General features: G+C 37.4%; 1 protein-coding gene across 2 annotated transcripts in view; it reads left to right on the forward strand.

The window, feature by feature from the left end:
* Positions 1-533: 533 nt before the first annotated feature.
* The window catches only part of stc1 (stanniocalcin 1), a 37,721-nt gene continuing 18,413 nt past the window's right edge, over positions 534-19,841 (forward strand). For both annotated transcript variants that reach the window (XM_061981044.1, XM_061981045.1), the window contains exon 1: positions 534-885. In XM_061981044.1, coding sequence (XP_061837028.1) covers positions 702-885 — 184 coding nt within the window. In that variant the 5' untranslated portion in view covers positions 534-701. The remainder of the gene's footprint in view (positions 886-19,841) is intronic.

A 19,841-nucleotide genomic window follows, 5' to 3' on the forward strand; every position in this document is an offset into this window, starting at 1 on the left:
ATTAACCGCATCATGTAAATGTAAAAAATAAAATATAATGAAAATAAAATAAAAACAATTAAAAAATATATTAAAAAAATAACAATAATATTTTTTTTTAAATGCGATTAATAGCGATTGAATATTTTAATCGTTTGACAGCCCTGATAATAATGTCATGTTTGGCATGGTCCGATAACAAAAACGTTTAAAATATATGCATTTTTTTCCCATCAAAAAGAGCGAATGCATTCAGCAAATAAAAATAAAGCCGTCATTTGCGGGGCCACACAAAAACGACACGGCGGGCCCGACTTGGCCCCCGGGCCTCTAGTTTGATACCTGCCTTGTCGGGAGCACACCGACACGTGTCCCGCGTGGACGCAATTTCCCGCGGTCATTCTCCGGCAGGATTGTTGTCAATTAGTGGCGACGCGAGCGCGGTTGTTTGGTCCTTGAACGCCTCCTCGCGATTGGTCCACACGGGGCTCTCGTGGCGTGCGGCGCTCCTATATAAACCCACGCAGCGCTGAGGCGTCGGTGCCGTCTGCCTGTCATGCAAGTCCAAAGCACGGCGAGGAGTCCTGTCTTGTGACCAACAACCACAAAAAATAAAAAAAATTTAAAAAAGAAAAAAAGAAAGAAAGAAGAAGAAGAAGAAGAAGAAGCGCATTACTTTGTGCGAGCCTCCCCTTTTTTGCGTGTAATTTTTTGCGGGCTGGATGAATCCCCCGCGGAGCAGGAGGCGCCTCCTCGCTGCCGTCACTTGTGACATTTGTGCCGGCAAGACGATGCCTCTGAGGACGGGACTTTTCCTCCTGATGGTGCTCCACGCATCTGCCCACGAGCTGGACCACAACGAGTCCTATCCGTCCAGGAGGGCGCGCTTCTCCGCCAACAGCCCTTGTAAGTCGCGCGCGTGCTTCCATCCACGCAAACCCCGCGTGCAAACATACATTTACGTGTGCATGCATTCTCGCATCACCTTCAAAAAGGCTTGCAAGCGATCGTTTCCTCTTCTTTTATTTTAATTTTTTTTATCATTCATTCTGCCGGCAACAGATGTGCATGCGAGTTGTTACCTGAGAGAGTCACGCTGCGTGGATTATTGAGATGCATTGGAGGAAAAAAAAAAAAAAAGAAAAAAAAAAAAGAAAAGAAATATGGCTGCATTTGCACGAGACAAAAATACATTGTGATTGACTGTGGTTGAAAGTTGGGTGCTTTAAAGTCGTCAAAATGCACAACGATCTTGGAATAAATAAATAAAAAACGGCATATTTGCTCCGAGGGACTTTAAACTGGCAGGTCAAGCCAGGGCCGTGCATACGTGCAAAGTGGGCTCCGGCCCCCTTCAGTCACATTTCTTTGAGGGTTGTTTATGTGGCCCCACAAAAATTTGGGAATAATGTGCATCAATATCTGATATCTTTTTCTCCATGTTTTTCCATGTCGGTTGGGAAATTACCAAATTTCAGGGGCCAAACCGACGTCACAACCTGACATTGATTAAACGTTGTCAAATAGAACCTTGACATTGAATCAACGTTGCCAAAAAGAATGTTGTTTCAACGTTGTATCTGTGTCGGAGAATATCGGTTGAAAAACGACCAAAATTCAGTGGTCAAACTAACGTCACAACTTGACATTGATTAAACGTTGCCAAAAATAATGTTGTTTCAACGTTGTATTGTGTTGTAGAATATTGGTTGGGAAATGACCAACATTTAATGGTCAAATCAACGTCACAACCTGACATTGAATCAACATTGTCAAAAAGTATGTTGTTTCAACGTTGTATTTGTGTTGTAGAATATCGGTTGGGAAATGACCAAATTTCAATGGTCAAATCAACGTCAGAATCTGACATTGAATCAACGTTGTCAAAAAGAGTGTTGTTTCAACCTTGTGTTTGTGTTGTAGAATATCGGTTGAAAAACAACCAAAATTCAGTGGTCAAACTAACGTCACAACTTGACATTGATTAAACGTCGTCAAATAGCATGTTGTTCAACGTTGTATTTGTGTCGTAGAATATTGTTTGGGAAATTACCAAATGTCAATGGTCAAATTACATCAGAACCCGACATTGAATCAACGTTGTCAAAAAGCATGTTGTTTCAACGTTGTATTTGTGTTGTAGAATATTGGTTGGGAAATTACCAAAATTCAATGGTCAAATCAATGTCACAACCTGACATTGAATAAACGTCGTCAAATAGCATGTTGTTCAACGTTGTATTTGTGTTGTAGAATATTGGTTGAAAAATTACCAAAATTCAATGGTCAAATCAACGTCAAAACTTGACATTGATTAAACATAGTCAAAAAGCAGGTTGTTTCAACGTTGTATATGTGTTGTAGAATATTGGTTGAAAAACAACCAAAATTCCAATGGTCAAATCAACGTCACAATCTGACATTGAATCAACGTTGCCAAAAATAATGTTGTTTCAACCTTGTATTTGTGTTGTAGAATATTGGTTGAAAAATGACCAAAATTCAATGGTCAAATCAACGTCAAAACCTGACATTGATTAAACATTGTCAAAAAGTAGGTTGTTATCAACGTTGTATTTGTGTTGTCGAACATTGGTTGAAAAACGACCAAAATTCAATGGTTAAATTAACGTCACAACCTGACACTGAATCAACGTTGCCAAAAAGAATGTTGTATTTGTGTTGTAGAATATTGGTTGAAAACTGACCAAAATTCAATGGTCAATCTAACGTTACAACTTGACATTGATTAAACATTGTCAAAAAGAAGGTTGTTTCAACGTTATATTTGTGTTGTAGAATATCTGTTGAAAAACGACCAAAAATCAGTGGTCAAACTAACGTCACAACTTGTCATTGATTAAACGTCATCAAATAGCATGTTGTTTCAACGTTGTATTTGTGTTGTAGAATATTGTTTGGGAAATTACCAAATTTCAATGGTCAAATTACGTCAGAACCCGACATTGAATCAACGTTGCCAAAAAGCATGTTGTTTCAATGTTGTATTTGTGTTGTAGAATATTGCTTGAAAAATGACCAAAATTCAATGGTCAAATCAACGTCACAATCTGACATTGATTAAACATAGTCAAAAAGTAGGTTGTTTTAATGTTGTATTTGTGTTGTAGAATATTGGTTGAAAAACAACCAAAATTCAATGGTCAAATCAACGTCACAATCTGACATTGAATCAACGTTGTCAAAAAGCATGTTGTTTCAACGTTGTATTTGTGTTGTAGAATATCTGTTGAAAAACGACCAAAATTCAGTGGTCAAACTAACGTCACAACTTGACATTGATTAAACGTCATCAAATAGCATGTTGTTTCAACGTTGTATTTGTGTTGTAGAATATTGTTTGGGAAAATACCAAATTTCAATGGTCAAATTACGTCAGAACCCGACATTGAATCAACGTTGCCAAAAAGCATGTTGTTTCAATGTTGTATTTGTGTTGTAGAATATTGCTTGAAAAATGAGCAAAATTCAATGGTCAAATCAATGTCACAACCTGACATTAAATAAACGTAGTCAAAAAGAATGTTGTTTCAATGTTGTATATGTGTTGTAGAATATTGGTTGAAAAATGACCAAAATTCAATGGTCAAATCAACGTCACAATCTGACATTGAATCAACGTTGTCAAACAGAATGTTGTTTCAACGTTGTATTTGTGTTGTAGAATATCTGTTGAAAAACGACCAAAATTCAGTGGTCAAACTAACGTCACAACTTGACATTGATTAAACGTCGTCAAATAGCATGTTGCTTCAACGTTGTATTTGTGTTGTAGAATATTGTTTAGGAAATTAACAAAATTTCAATGGTCAAATTACGTCAGAACCCGACATTGAATCAACGTTGTCAAAAAGCATGTTGTTTCAACGTGGTATTTGTGTTGTAGAATATCGGTTGAAAAACGACCAAAATTCAATGGTCAAATCAACGTCACAATCTGACATTGAATAATTTTTGTCAAAAGTTATATTAGTAAAAGCTTTTGTTGTTTGACAATTAAAAAAAACAAAACAAGACAAGACATTGATGCAACGTTGATTTTACGACTGTTGAAAAATAGTTGTATTTGTACATTGAGACAATGTTGGACCCCGACGTTGTCTCAATGTACAAATACACCTGTTTTTCCATGTGTTTCGATGTTGGTAGGGAAATGACCAACCAACGTCACAACTTGTCATTGATTAAACGTCATCAAATAGCATGTTGTTTCAACGTTGTATTTGTGTTGTAGAATATTGTTTGGGAAATTACCAAATTTCAATGGTCAAATTACGTCAGAACCCGACATTGAATCAACGTTGCCAAAAAGCATGTTGTTTCAATGTTGTATTTGTGTTGTAGAATATTGCTTGAAAAATGACCAAAATTCAATGGTCAAATCAACGTCACAATCTGACATTGATTAAACATAGTCAAAAAGTAGGTTGTTTTAATGTTGTATTTGTGTTGTAGAATATTGGTTGAAAAACAACCAAAATTCAATGGTCAAATCAACGTCACAATCTGACATTGAATCAACGTTGTCAAAAAGCATGTTGTTTCAACGTTGTATTTGTGTTGTAGAATATCTGTTGAAAAACGACCAAAATTCAGTGGTCAAACTAACGTCACAACTTGACATTGATTAAACGTCATCAAATAGCATGTTGTTTCAACGTTGTATTTGTGTTGTAGAATATTGTTTGGGAAAATACCAAATTTCAATGGTCAAATTACGTCAGAACCCGACATTGAATCAACGTTGCCAAAAAGCATGTTGTTTCAATGTTGTATTTGTGTTGTAGAATATTGCTTGAAAAATGAGCAAAATTCAATGGTCAAATCAATGTCACAACCTGACATTAAATAAACGTAGTCAAAAAGAATGTTGTTTCAATGTTGTATATGTGTTGTAGAATATTGGTTGAAAAATGACCAAAATTCAATGGTCAAATCAACGTCACAATCTGACATTGAATCAACGTTGTCAAACAGAATGTTGTTTCAACGTTGTATTTGTGTTGTAGAATATCTGTTGAAAAACGACCAAAATTCAGTGGTCAAACTAACGTCACAACTTGACATTGATTAAACGTCGTCAAATAGCATGTTGCTTCAACGTTGTATTTGTGTTGTAGAATATTGTTTAGGAAATTAACAAAATTTCAATGGTCAAATTACGTCAGAACCCGACATTGAATCAACGTTGTCAAAAAGCATGTTGTTTCAACGTGGTATTTGTGTTGTAGAATATCGGTTGAAAAACGACCAAAATTCAATGGTCAAATCAACGTCACAATCTGACATTGAATAATTTTTGTCAAAAGTTATATTAGTAAAAGCTTTTGTTGTTTGACAATTAAAAAAAACAAAACAAGACAAGACATTGATGCAACGTTGATTTTACGACTGTTGAAAAATAGTTGTATTTGTACATTGAGACAATGTTGGACCCCGACGTTGTCTCAATGTACAAATACACCTGTTTTTCCATGTGTTTCGATGTTGGTAGGGAAATGACCAACCAACGTCACAACCTGACATTGATTAAACGTAATCATAGAAAGCATTTTGTTTCAACGTTGTATTTCTGTTGTAGAATAATGGTTGGCAAATGACCAAATTTCAATGGTCAAATCAACGTCAGAACCTGACATTGAATCAACATTGCCAAAAAGAATGTTGTTTCAATGTTGTATTTGTGTTGTACAATATTGGTTGGGAAATGACCAAATGTCAATGGTCAAATCAACGTCAGAACCTGACATTGAATCAACGTTGCCAAAAAGAATGTTGTTTCAACGTTGTATTTGTGTTGTACAATATTGGTTAGAAAAAGACCAAAACTCAATGGTCAAATCAACGTTACAACCTGACACAACATTGTCAAATAGCATGTTGTTTCAACGTTGTATTTGTGTTGTAGAATATTGGTTGGGAAATGACCAAATGTCAATGGTCAAATCAACGTCAGAACTTGACATTGAATCAACGTTGCCAAAAAGAATGTAGTTTCAACGTTGTATTTGTGTTGTATAATATTGGTTGGAAAAAAAAAAACTCAATGATCAAATCAACGTTACAACCTGACACAACATTGTCAAATAGCATGTTGTTTCAACGTTGTATTTGTGTTGTAGAATATTGGGTGAAAAATGACCAAATTTCAATGGTCAAATTAAAGTCACAACTTGACATTGATTAAAAGTCGTCAAAAAGCATTTTTTTTCAACGTTGCATTGTTGTTGTAGAATTTTGGTTGGGAAATGAAAAAAAATTCAATGGTTAAATCAATGTCACAAACTGACACTGAATAAACGTAGTCAAAAAGCATGTTGTTTCAACGTTGTATATGTGTTGTAGAATATTGGTTGAAAAATGACCAAAATTCAATGGTCAAATCAACATTACACCCTGACATTGATTAAACATCGTCAAATAGCATATTGTTTCAAAGTTGTATTTGTGTTGTCTAATATTGGTTGGAAAATGACCAAATTTCAATGGTCCAATCAACATCACAACCGGACATTGAATAAACGTCGTCAAAAAGCATGTTGCTTCAACGTTATGTTTGCGTTGCTCAACATCAGGACCTAATTCAACAAGTTCTCAACGTTGTTTCAATGTCTTGTGCCTGCTGGAATATCTTTTAAACTTTAATATGATCTAATAAGGCAACAGTTATTATATCAACATGCATTGCAAATATTATTTTTTTGTTAAAATAAAAACAAATACTGAGATATCTGCTTGACTTATACAGTAGGAAGGGGATTCATATGGCCCTATTGGTCGTGGTATACTTGACACATGAAACGTGACAAATTGGGGGGGTGCAATATTTACTTTAGCTGCCAGACGGCAGTAGAGTGTTGAATATCTGAAATTGTGTTTTGTGGCAATTCCAACTTTGACCACAGCGTCAGTTGCGACGTAGAGTGGCGCTTTCCATCATTTTCAGCAGACTGTATTGCAAAAATTTTAAAACCACCCGGGGTAATTTCAAAACAAGTTGTCCATCAAATCTTTCTAAAAATGACAATAGATATTACAATACAATTCTGGCAGCTGAGCTGCTAGTTTTTTTTACTGTAAATCTGACTGTTTTTTTTTTTTTACAGCATCTTAATGTAAACGGAAAAATGATGCCACTGTTTGTTTGTTTTTTACCATAACACTCAGATTGTTTATCGTAAAAAAAAACCTGTTTTATCGTTTTTCCATTCACAGTAATACACCGTAAAAACAATAACTGTAGATTTTAGGGCAACAAATACAAATGAGAGCTCATTCGACAGAATAAAATGCTGAAAAAAACACCATAAACGTTATAGTGAAATCTAACATGTGAGCCACCAGTTTTTTTACTGTAAAAAAAAGTGGTGGCTCTTTTTATTCCCTATTTAAAGTAATATGCTATAAAAATCACTGTACATTTTATGGTAAAATTCTGGTTTTTTTAACCATAAAATCCACTTTTTTTTTTTTTTTTTACAGTGTACATAAAACATGTATAACAATGACATTTATGACAATTTACCACAAAGGCAATGGTCGCACTGTTTGACTTCCTAATTGAATGTTGCCAGTCATATAAATAAAACACATAATTTCTTTTTTGGCAAAGAAGCTCTAATGAAGTGTTTATTTTTTTTTGTACAAAAAAGTATCCAAATGAAATGAAATAACGATCAGCAAGTATAAAAACTATTTTCTTCAATTAAAAAAAAATATTTGCAGGTCAAAAAAAACAAAAAAAACAATGTTCTGCAAGTAAAAACTTTAGGCAGTAATATTCCACTCAGAACACCCGTATTTCGCACTCTACAACGACAGGTGGTGCTGTTGAGTCAATTTAAGGCTGCCAGAGCTACTGTTGTTTGCGCATGGTGCCATCCACCAAAACTAACAAAGAAGAAGAAGCAGGGTGGGGAGTAAAATGGCGAAGAGAAGAGAGGGTGAACTTAGAGGTTAACTTACAGGTTGATCTTGTTTCCCTCTTTTCTGTCCGTCATTTTATTTTTTTCTTCTTTGTTATATTTGGCGGACGGCACCATGCAAATAACAGTAGGTCTGTTAGCCTTAAATTGACTTAGCAGCAATTGGTAGTTGGAGAAAATTGTTTTTATGGTTTTTATATTTGCGAATCTTTTTTTAAATTGAATAAACTTTTCTTCTTGCAATTTTTTTTCTATACTTGCGAATTGTTTTTTTAATTGAAGAGAATTTTATTTTTTTTACTTGTAAAACTTTTTTTAATTGAAGAAAACTGTTTCTATACATGCAAATCGTTTATTACTTCCATAAAAAAAAATTTTTTTTACTTACGAAATGTTTTTTTGATTGAAGAAAATATTTTTTTTTTCTTGTGAAAAGTTTTTTTAATTAAAGTAAATATTTGTTTTTACCTTATTTTTTTAACTGAAGTGAAACTTTTTATGCTAGCCAATCGTTTTTTTACTTCCATAAAAAGTGTTTTTTTTTTACTTACAAATCGTTTTTTTAATTGAAGAAAATTGTTCTTTTTAACCTGTGAAACGTTTTTTGAATTGAAGTTTTTTTTTACTTCTGAAACATTTTTATAATTAAAGTAAATTGTTTTAACTTGCAAATCATTATTTTAATTGAAGAAAATTGTTTCTATACTTGCGAATCGTTTTTTATTTAAATATTGTTTCTGTACATGCAAATATTTTTTTTTAATTGAAGAAAATGGTTTTTTTTAACTCGTGAGACGTTTTTTGAATTGAAGTAAATCGTGTTTTTACTTGGAAATTGTTTTTTTACTTGCAAATCGTTTTTTTGACTTGCAAATCGTTTTTTAATCGAAGAAAATTGTTTTTATACTTGCGAATCATTTTTTATTTAAAGAATATTGTTTGTATACATGTGAATCGTTTTTTTAACTGAAGTAAAACGTTTTTATGCTAGCGAATAATTTTTTTACTTCCTCAAAAAAAATTGCTTTACTAAAGAAATCGTTTTTTTAAATGAAGATTTTTTTTTTTTTACTTGTGAAACGTTTTTTGAATTTAATTAAATCGTTTTTTTAATTGAAGAAAATTGTTTATATATTTGCGAATCATTTTTTATTCAAAGAATATTGTTTCTATACATGCGAATCGTATTTTTAACTGAAGTAAAACGTTTTTATGCTAGCGAATCGTTTTTTTACTTCCATAAAAAAGTATTTTTTTACTAAAGAATGTTTTTTTTAATTGAAGAAATTATTTGTTTTTACTTGTGAAATGTTTTTTTAATTAAAGTAAATCGTTTTTTTAGTTGCAAATAATTTTTTTAATTGAAGAAATTTGTTTCTATACTTGCGAATTGTTTTTTTAACCGAAGTAAAATGGTTTTATGCTAGCGAATCGTTTTTTCACTTCCATAAAAAAAAGTTTTTTTTTACTTACGAATCGTTTTTTTAATTGAAGAAATTAGTTTTTTTTTTACTTGCAAATTGTTTTTTTAATTGAGGAAACTTGTTTCTATACTTGCAAATCCACAAAAAAGTTAGTTTTTTTTTTACTTACGAATCGTTTTGTAATTGAAAAACATTGTTTGCGTGTCAGTAAAAAACGTTTTTGAGTGTTTATGGAGTTTTGGCAGTAATTTCACACCATAAAACATTAGCGTTATTTTTATTTTTTTTCAGACGAGGTGGAAAATAACCATATTTAACGTTGGGATGTGAATCGTACAATGTCTCACAATTCGATTCCGATTTTTAGGGTGACGATTCAATTCAGAATTGATTCCCCATTTTCGATCCAAAACAATTCTCGAAAAATATAAATAGGTATAAAAATGATGATACAACCTTTTCAAAACATGTTACAGGCTACAAAAGCTCCTCTTGGCTGCTAAAATATGATGTATACACACCGCAAGTAAGCCTGAATAGGTATAAAAAATGTAAAATTGATACTTGAAAATAATTTTTTTTTTTTTAAATGATCACTCTATTTTGAATCAGAGTAAATGAAAATTGTGATTCGGATGTGAATATATATATATATATATATATATATATATATATATATATATATATATATATATATATATATATATATATATATATATATATATATATACATATATATATGTATATATATATATGTTGCCTATTTAGTATATATAGGCTATCTTCACACATAATTCCGATTTTATCGGTCCATATGTGACACATATCGGATTTTTTCATGTCAATGTGAACAGTACAATTCCGACTTCTTTAAAATCCGTAATTATGCATCTGATGCAACTGCAGTCTAAACCGGGGCTCAGCAAGGCGCGGCTTTCGAGCAACAAGAGGCTCTTTAGCGCCGCCCTAGTGGCTCCCTGGAGCTTTTTCAAAAATGTATGAAAATGGAAAAAGATGAGGAAAAAATATATTTTTTGTTTTAATATATTTTCTGTAGGAGGATAAACATGACACAAACCTTCCTAATTGTTAGAAATCCTACTGTTTACACTAAACATGCTTCACTGATGAAAGTATTTGGCGCGCGCCATTTTGTACTAATTTCAGAAGTCCTTGAACACACCGTAGTTTTTTTACATGTACTACTTTCCTTGATGCTGCCACAGAGAGACGTGTTTTTATGCCTCTCCTTTGTCTCTATTTGTCCATCAAACGTTTTATGCTGTGCGTGAATGCACAAAGGTGAGCTTTGCTGATGTTATTACTTGTGTTGAGTGCTAATCAGACATATTTTATCATTATGCCTCGTATTTTAGGTATATTTGAAGTCATTTTATTTGTAGTTTCCGTTTCCTTCAACTTGAACACACACATCTTTACCTTTGGCCATTCTCAGCCAGTAATTTCTAGGAGTTGTCACACCCTCTGAAAAGCCTCTGTTTTAGTAATGTTTTCCAATGTTGTAAAAATGTGTAGAATAAATATTACATTTCAACATTTCTGTCAACGAAGATTTGCATCAGCCTGCGACACATAGTCATTTTGATAGTAGGCTAATATAGCTAATATAGACACTTACATCATGTGTTTCCTTTATTAGAACACTTATATAAGGCTATTAAAGTCATTTTGATAGTAGGCTAATATAGCTAATATAGACACTTACATCATGTGTTGTCTTCATTATAGCACTTATATACAACTTTTAAAGTCATTTTGATAGTAGTCTAATATAGCTAATATAGACACTTACATCATGTGTTGCCTTCATTATGACACTTACTGTATATAAGGCTTTTAATTTTTTAAGATGTTTTTTTGTATTTTTGGTCCAATATGGCTCTTTCAACATTTTGGGTTGCCGACCCATCAAGTCTCGTTCCTCCGACCTATAATGTCATGGTCTCACATGACAGGTAACATCAGTTTCTTGTACTTGGTTGTATTTCCTGTCCAGCGCTCTTATTTTGGTTCCCACTTCCTGTTTTCCTCGATTTGCCACCACCACTTCTCTAGCCAGAGCGCTGGCTCCCTCACCTGGCCCTGATTGACAATCAAACTGCTTCTTCTTCTATGAAGGAACGCCTATGTGAAAAGGTCGGCTTTAAATCCAAATTAGGCATTACACCCTGCATGCTGATTGGTCAGCTGTTGCGCGCTGTCGGTCATTGTCGCCTCGGCAAGAAGGCAGCCCCAGAAAGATGATCAATGAGCTTGTGGACGGTTTTAAGGGACAAGCTTTTAGCCTGAGCGTTTCTTTCCGCCTGGCGCTAGTGTTTGACTTGTCTCCATTTAATATAGACATTAAAAAGGCTTTTTGAACTTGCATCCATTCATATTTTTTAATATAATTATACCCGCGTACACACGTATATATACACATATACCCACACACACTATATATACACGTATGTGTTTTAGCATGTTTTCAAAATAAAATGTTTTAGCATGGTCCACACATTCTTTGAGTTTTCAGTATGCGATCCTTGGTAAAAATGTTTCGACACCCCTGAACTAAAGTCTTAAAAGTATTGATGTTTAGATTTCAGGATCAATGTTATATCTGGTATCTCCGGTATCAATATTTCAGTATGGTTCTGCACATAAATAATGAGCAAAGAGGAAGATAGATGATGTTTGAGACATGAAAGTTATGCGTAAGCCCACCATAAAATGATGTAAAAAAGCACATGCACTTCTGGCTGTGAAAGCAGAACAAGCAAACTGGAGGCATTTTTTAAATGTACAGTATTAAATTTAAGGTATACACATAAGGGTGTGTTTGTGGGAGGAAAACAAGTATACACTTAAGGGTGTATGTGTGGCAGGAAAACAGGTATACACTTAAGGGAGTGTGTGTGGTGGGGAAAACAGGTATACACTTAAGGGTGTGTGGGGGGGGGAAACAGGTATGCACTTAAGGGAGTGGGTGTTGAAGGAAAACAGGTATACACTTAAATGGGTGTGTGTGGGAGGAAAATAGGTATACACTTAAGGGGGTGTGTGTGGGGGGAAACAGGTATACGCTTAAGGGTGTGTGTGTGGGGGGGAAACAGGTATACACTTAAAGGGGTGTGTGTGGGAGGAAAACAAGTATACACTTAAAGGGGTGCGTGTGGCGGAAAACCGGTATACACTGAAGAAGGTGTGTGTGGGAACAAGTATACACTTAAGGGGGTGTGTGTGTAAGGAAAACAAGTATACACTTAAGGGGTGTGTGTGTGAGGAAGAAAACAAGTATACACTTAAGGGGGTGTGTGTGGGAGGAAAACAAGTATACACTTAAGGGTGTGTGTGTGGCAGGAAAACAGGTATACGCTTAAGGGGCGTGTGTGGGAGGAAAACAAGTATGCACTTAAGGATGTGTGTGTGGCAGGAAAACAGGTATACACTTAAGGGGGGGGGGGGTGGGAGGAAAACAAGTATACACTTAAGAGGGTGTGTGTGTAAGGAAAACAAGTATACACTTAAGGGGTGTGTGTGTGAGGAAGAAAACAAGTATACACTTAAGGGGTGTGTGTGGGAGGAAAAGAAGTATACACTTAAGGGTGTGTGTGTGGCAGGAAAACAGGTATACGCTTAAGGGGCGTGTGTGGGAGGAAAACAAGTATGCACTTAAGGGGGGTGTGTGGGAGGAAAACAAGTATACACTTAAGGGGGTGCGTGTGTGAGGAAAACAAGTATACACTTAAGGGGGTGTGTGTGAGGAGGAAAACAAGTATACACTTAAGGGGGTGTGTGTGGGAGGAAAACAAGTATACACTTAGGGTGTTTGTGTGGCAGGAAAACAGGTATACACTTAAGGGGGTGTGTGTGGCAGGAAAACAGGTATACACTTAAGGGTGTGTGTGTGTGTGTGGAGGAAAACAAGTATACACTTAAGGGGGTGTGTGTGGGAGGAAAACAGGTATACACTTAAGGGGGGGTGTGGGAGGAAAACAGGTATACACTTAAGGATGTGTGTGTGGCAGGAAAACAAGTATGCACTTAAGGATGTGTGTGTGGCAGGAAAACAGGTATACACTTAAGGGGGGTGTGTGGGAGGAAAACAAGTATACACTTAAGGGGGTGCGTGTGAGGGAAAACAGGTATACACTTAAGAGGGTGTGTGTGCGAACAAGTTTACACTTAAGGGGGTTTGTGTGTAAGTAAAACAAGTATACACTTAAGGGGGTGTGTGTGGCAGGAAAACAGGTATACACTTAAGGGGGTGTGTGTGGGAGGAAACCAAGTATACACTTAAGGGTGTGTGTGTGTGTGTGTGTGGGAGGAAAACAGGTATACACTTAAGGGGGTGTGTGTGGGGGGGAAACAGGTATACACTTAAGGGGGTGTGTGTGTGGCAGGAAAACAGGTATACACTTAAGGGGGTGTGTGTGGGAGGAAAACAAGTATGCACTTAAGGATTTGTGTATGGCAGGAAAACAGGTATACACTTAAGGGGGTGTGTGTGGGAGGAAATAAAGTATACACTTAAGGGGGTGCGTGTGGGGGAAAACAGGTATACACTTAAGAGGGTGTGTGTGCGAACAAGTATACACTTAAGGGTGTGTGTGTGTGAGGAAAACAGGTATACACTTAAGGGGGTGTGGTGGCAGGAAAACAGGTATACACTTAAGGGGGTGTGTGTGGGAGGAAAACAAGTATACACTTAAGGGCGTGTGTGTGGGAGGAAAACAGGTATACACTTAAGGGGGTGTGTGGAAGGAAAACAGGTATACACTTAAGAGGGTGTGTGTGCAAACAAGTATACACTTAAGGGTGTGTGTGTGTGTGTGTGTGAGGAAAACAAGTATACACTTAAGGGGGTGTGTGTGTGGGAGGAAAACAAGTATACACTTAAGGGGGTGCGTGTGGGGGAAACCAGGTATACACTTAAGAGGGTGTGTGTGCAAACAAGTATACACTTAAGGGTGTGTGTGTGTGTGAGGAAAACAAGTATATACTTAAGGGGGTGTGTGTGGGAGGAAAACAAGTATACACTTAAGGGGGTGTGTGTGGGAGGAAAACAGGTATACACTTAAGGGGGTGTGTGTGGGAGGAAAACAAGTATGCACTTAAGGATGTGTGGGTGGCAGGAAAACAGGTATACACTTAAGGGGGGGGGGGGTGGGAGGAAAACAAGTATACACTTAAGAGGGTGTGTGTGGGAACAAGTATACACTTAAGGGGGTGTGTGTGTGAGGAAAACAAGTATACACTTAAGGGGGTGTGTGTGAGGAGGAAAACAAGTATACACTTAAGGGGGTGTGTGTGGGAGGAAAACAAGTATACACTTAGGGTGTTTGTGTGGCAGGAAAACAGGTATACACTTAAGGGGGTGTGTGTGGCAGGAAAACAGGTATACACTTAAGGGTGTGTGTGTGTGGAGGAAAACAAGTATACACTTAAGGGGGTGTGTGTGGGAGGAAAACAGGTATACACTTAAGGGGAGGTGTGGGAGGAAAACAGGTATACACTTAAGGATGTGTGTGTGGCAGGAAAACAAGTATGCACTTAAGGATGTGTGTGTGGCAGGAAAACAGGTATACACTTAAGGGGGGGTGTGTGGGAGGAAAACATGTATACACTTAAGGGGGTGCGTGTGGGGGAAAACCAAGTATACACTTAAGGGTGTGTGTGTGTGTGGGAGGAAAACAGGTATACACTTAAGGGGGTGTGTGTGGGGGGGAAACAGGTATACACTTAAGGGGGTGTGTGTGGGTGGGAAACAGGTATACACTTAAGGGGGTGTGTGTGTGGCAGGAAACCAGGTATACACTTAAGGGGGTGTGTGTGGGAGGAAAACAAGTATGCACTTAAGGATATGTGTGTGGCAGGAAAACAGGTATACACTTAAGGGGGTGTGTGTGGGAGGAAATAAAGTATACACTTAAGGGGGTGCGTGTGGGGGAAAACAGGTATACACTTAAGAGGGTGTGTGTGCGAACAAGTATACACTTAAGGGTGTGTGTGTGTGAGGAAAACAGGTATACACTTAAGGGGGTGTGGTGGCAGGAAAACAGGTATACACTTAAGGGGGTGTGTGTGGGAGGAAAACAAGTATACACTTAAGGGCGTGTGTGTGGGAGGAAAACAGGTATACACTTAAGGGGGTGTGTGGAAGGAAAACAGGTATACACTTAAGAGGGTGTGTGTGCGAACAAGTATACACTTAAGGGTGTGTGTGTGTGTGTGTGAGGAAAACAAGTATACACTTAAGGGGGTGTGTGTGTGGGAGGAAAACAAGTATACACTTAAGGGGGTGCGTGTGGGGGAAAACAGGTATACACTTAAGAGGGTGTGTGTGCAAACAAGTATACACTTAAGGGTGTGTGTGTGTGTGAGGAAAACAAGTATATACTTAAGGGGGTGTGTGTGGGAGGAAAACAAGTATACACTTAAGGGGGTGTGTGTGGGAGGAAAACAGGTATACACTTAAGGGGGTGTGTGTGGGAGGAAAACAAGTATGCACTTAAGGATGTGTGGGTGGCAGGAAAACAGGTACATACCTGCCAACTTTTGAAATCAGAAAAACCTAGTAGCCAGGGTCCAAGGGCCGCAGGCCCCGGTAGGTCCAGGACAAAGTCCTGGTTGGGGGTTCCTTCGCCCCCCGACGCAAAATGATTATTAGCATTCAGACAGGTTAAAATGTTGCTAAAACCATCACTTTTCTATCAGTCACAGTGACTTTTCAAAACAAAAATATTACAGCAAAAATCATATGGGTTGATTGACATGTTTATTCTGTAAGCTAACTTCAATAGTTTGAAATTATTTTGACAGTTAATGCCAGTTATCCTGTCAACCTTTCACAAGACTTCAATTTGTTAATTGAAAGTATAAACAGTATAAACACTTTTTACAGTAAACAAATGGTAAAACAGTACTAAACAATTCCATTAAAAAAGAATTGGTGTCATTATTAACTTTCTGTCCAAGCTTGTATAATCTACTGCCTTGTTCAATTGTAAAAAATATTCTGTGCCTAAAATTCACATTTCTATCACAATTATCATACTGTAAACATGGTAAGCTAACTTCATTAAAATTAATAGTCCTGTCAATAGCATGGAATTACAATTCAAATGTAGTTTTTTTGTAAGCCTTTCAAAAGAATTCAAAATATGAAAAATTCATGAAAATTAATTTAAGCCATCAGACACTTGAAAAGTGGCACATCACATCTCTAATGTAATCATTTTAACTTTTCAACAGAAATAGCACTGCAAAAATATTAAGGACATACTTCTGTATTTTGGTAGTTATGCTGTCAACATTTAACAAGATTTCTTCAACTTGGACTTGAAAGCATAAATAGTATAAACACTTTTAACAGTATAACTACTAAACAATTCCAATAGATAACATTGGTGTCATTACCTTTTAGTGGCTAAAATCCGAAAAACGTTGAAAGTTTTCCACTTGTATCGCTAGCAACGGCATTAGACTTGTGTTTTTTTGCCCCAACGTGGTCTTTTACATCGCTAATTCCTCCGTGTCCGATCGAAAAATCTTGTCTGCACAAGGTGCAATTCGCGTAGTTTTCACCCTTTTTGGAACGGATAATTATTCCCGGATAGGCTTTTGAATATTCTTCACGGAATGACTGCAGTTTTCTTTTCGGTTTAAGACTCGTTTGCGATTTTTCTCCGGCTGATTCCATGATCGTTCGCTCGTTTGGAAACAATGGCAACTGGTGCCTCGTGCTTGGCAGCGGTGCTATAAATAGCCTCGCGCATGGCATTCGGAATGGCTCGATAGGAAGTTACGGGAAGCACTGGTAGGGCTGGGCGATATGACTAAAAAATGTATCACGATATAAGTGTTTCATATCAGTCGATATCGATAATTATTGACAAAAAAAACAAACTATTCTAAATAAAGACCAGGAGAAAAAAGGCTGAATTTAAATACTTTTATTTTAAATATAAGTAGGTAGCATGTCCTTCGCTAATTGATCCACCACTGCATCCGTTATTTCTTTATAACGTATTGCATTTTTGTCGTATGGCACTGCTGCCGAGTACATCTCGATGGTGGTCTGTTGTTGCCGCTTCGGTGCTGTTCCACTTGCACCGGCTGATGTAGATGGTTGTGGTTGTTTGTTACTGCTGTACTCAAGCGGGTGAGAGCGGCTCAGGTGGTAAAATAAGTTTGTCGTGTCCCCAGACTTGGTCGGGACGACAACCTTGCAAAGTTTGCAGACAGTATTACTCTGATTCGTATCGGACTTAAAAAATCCAAAATACTGCCAAACTGGTGACGTGACGTTTCCTTTTTTATTTACAATTTCCTCTCGTGCTGCCGCACTCATATTCCCGTTTTGTTTCACTCCTCGTCGTCAGCTCGCCGTTGTTGCTTTTTTTTTTCCTGTTAGCATTTCCCAGAATGCCTTGCGGTTCAGGCTCGGCCGTGATAGGTTGAGAGGCCAAAGCCCTTCCTCTGCTTACACCCCCCAGAATGCCGTGCGGTTCCGGCTCGGCATTTCTTCCTATTTTTTCTAACAGAACTCAGTGAAATTATCGAACGTTCTATCGACCCCATTTTCTATTGATATTGATCACATGTCTATCGCGATATATATTGTTATTGTTTTATCGCCCAGCCCTAGGAAGCAGTGTCGATTGTCATTGGTGTTACGCAATTTCGTGAATAAAACTTAAAAAAAATTTTTTTTTTTTAATTAATGAAAAACCGTATTTTTTATCACTGCAACCGTAACCCGGAATAGGTTGATGAAAACCGTACTAATTACGGGAAAACCGGAGTAGTTGGCAGGTATGCAGGTATACACTTAAGGGAGTGCGTGTGGGAGAAAAACAAGTATACACTTAAGGGGGTGTGTGTGGGACGAAAACAGGTATACACTTAAGGGGGTGTGTGGAAGGAAAACAGGTATACACTTAAGGGGGTGTGTGGAAGGAAAACAGGTATACACTTAAGGGTGTGTGTGTGTGAGGAAAACAAGTATACACTTAAGGGAGTGTGTGTGGGAGGAAAACAGGTATACACTTAAGGGGGTGTGTGTGGGATGAAAACAAGTATACACTTAAGGGGGTGTGTGTGGGAGGAAAACAGGTATACACTTAAGGGGGTGTGTGGGGGGGGAGGTATACACTTAAGGGGGTGTGTGGAAGGAAAACAGGTATACACTTAAGGGGGTGTGTGTGTGAGGAAAACAAGTATACACTTAAGGGGGTGTGTGTGTGAGGAAATCAAGTATACACTTAAGGGGGTGTGTGTGGCAGGAAAACAGGTATACACTTAAGGGGTGTGTGTGGGAGGAAAACAAGTATACACTTAAGGGGGTGTGTGTGGGAGGAAAACAAGTATACACTTAAGGGGGGGGGTGTGGGAGGAAAACAGGTATACACTTAAGGGGGTGTGTGTGGGAGGAAAACAGGTATACACTTAAGGGGGGGGGTGTGGGAGGAAAACAGGTATACACTTAAGGGGGTGTGTGTGGGAGGAAAACAAGTATACACTTAAGGGGTGTGTGTGGGAGGAAAACAGGTATACACTTAAGGGGGTGTGTGGAAGGAAAACAGGTATACACTTAAGGGGGTGTGTGTGGGGAAAACAGGTATACACTTAAGGGGGTGTGTGGAAGGAAAACAGGTATACACTTATGGGGGTGTGTGTGGGAGGAAAACAAGTATGCACTTAAGGGGGAGCGTGTGGGGGGAAACAGGTATACACTTAAGAGGGTGTGTGTGGGAGGAAAACAAATATACACTTAAGGGGGTGTGTGTGGGAGGAAAACAAGTATACACTTAAGGGTGTGTGTGCGGGAGGAAAACAGGTATACACTTAAGGGGGTGTGTGGAAGGAAAACAGGTATACACTTAAGGGGGTGTGTGTGTGGCAGGAAAACAGGTATACACTTAAGGGTGTGTGTGTGGGAGGAAAACAAGTATGCACTTAAGGGGGAGCGTGTGGGGGAAAACAGGTATACACTTAAGAGGGTGTGTGTGGGAGGAAAACAAGTATACACTTAAGGGGGTGTGTGTGTGGCAGGAAAACAGGTATACACTTAAGGGTGTGTGTGTGTGTGTGGGAGGAAAACATGTTTGCACTTTAGGATGTGTGTGTGGCAGGAAAACCGGTATACACTTAAGGGGGTGTGTGTGGGAGGAAAACAAGTATACACTTAAGGGGGTGTGTGTGGGGGAAAACAAGTATACACTTAAGAGGGTGTGTGTGCGAACAAGTATACACTTAAGGGTGTGCGTGTGTGAGGACACATATATACACATATACCCACACACACACACACACACACACACACACACTTATATATACACGTATACCCCCACACACACACTTATATATACATATTTACCCACACACACACACTTATATATACACGTATACCCACACACACTCATATATACACATTTATACCCACACACACACACTTATATATACACATATACCCACACACACACAC

This window comes from Nerophis lumbriciformis, linkage group LG20 (assembly GCF_033978685.3).
Source record: "Nerophis lumbriciformis linkage group LG20, RoL_Nlum_v2.1, whole genome shotgun sequence".
Lineage (NCBI taxonomy): Eukaryota > Metazoa > Chordata > Actinopteri > Syngnathiformes > Syngnathidae > Nerophis > Nerophis lumbriciformis.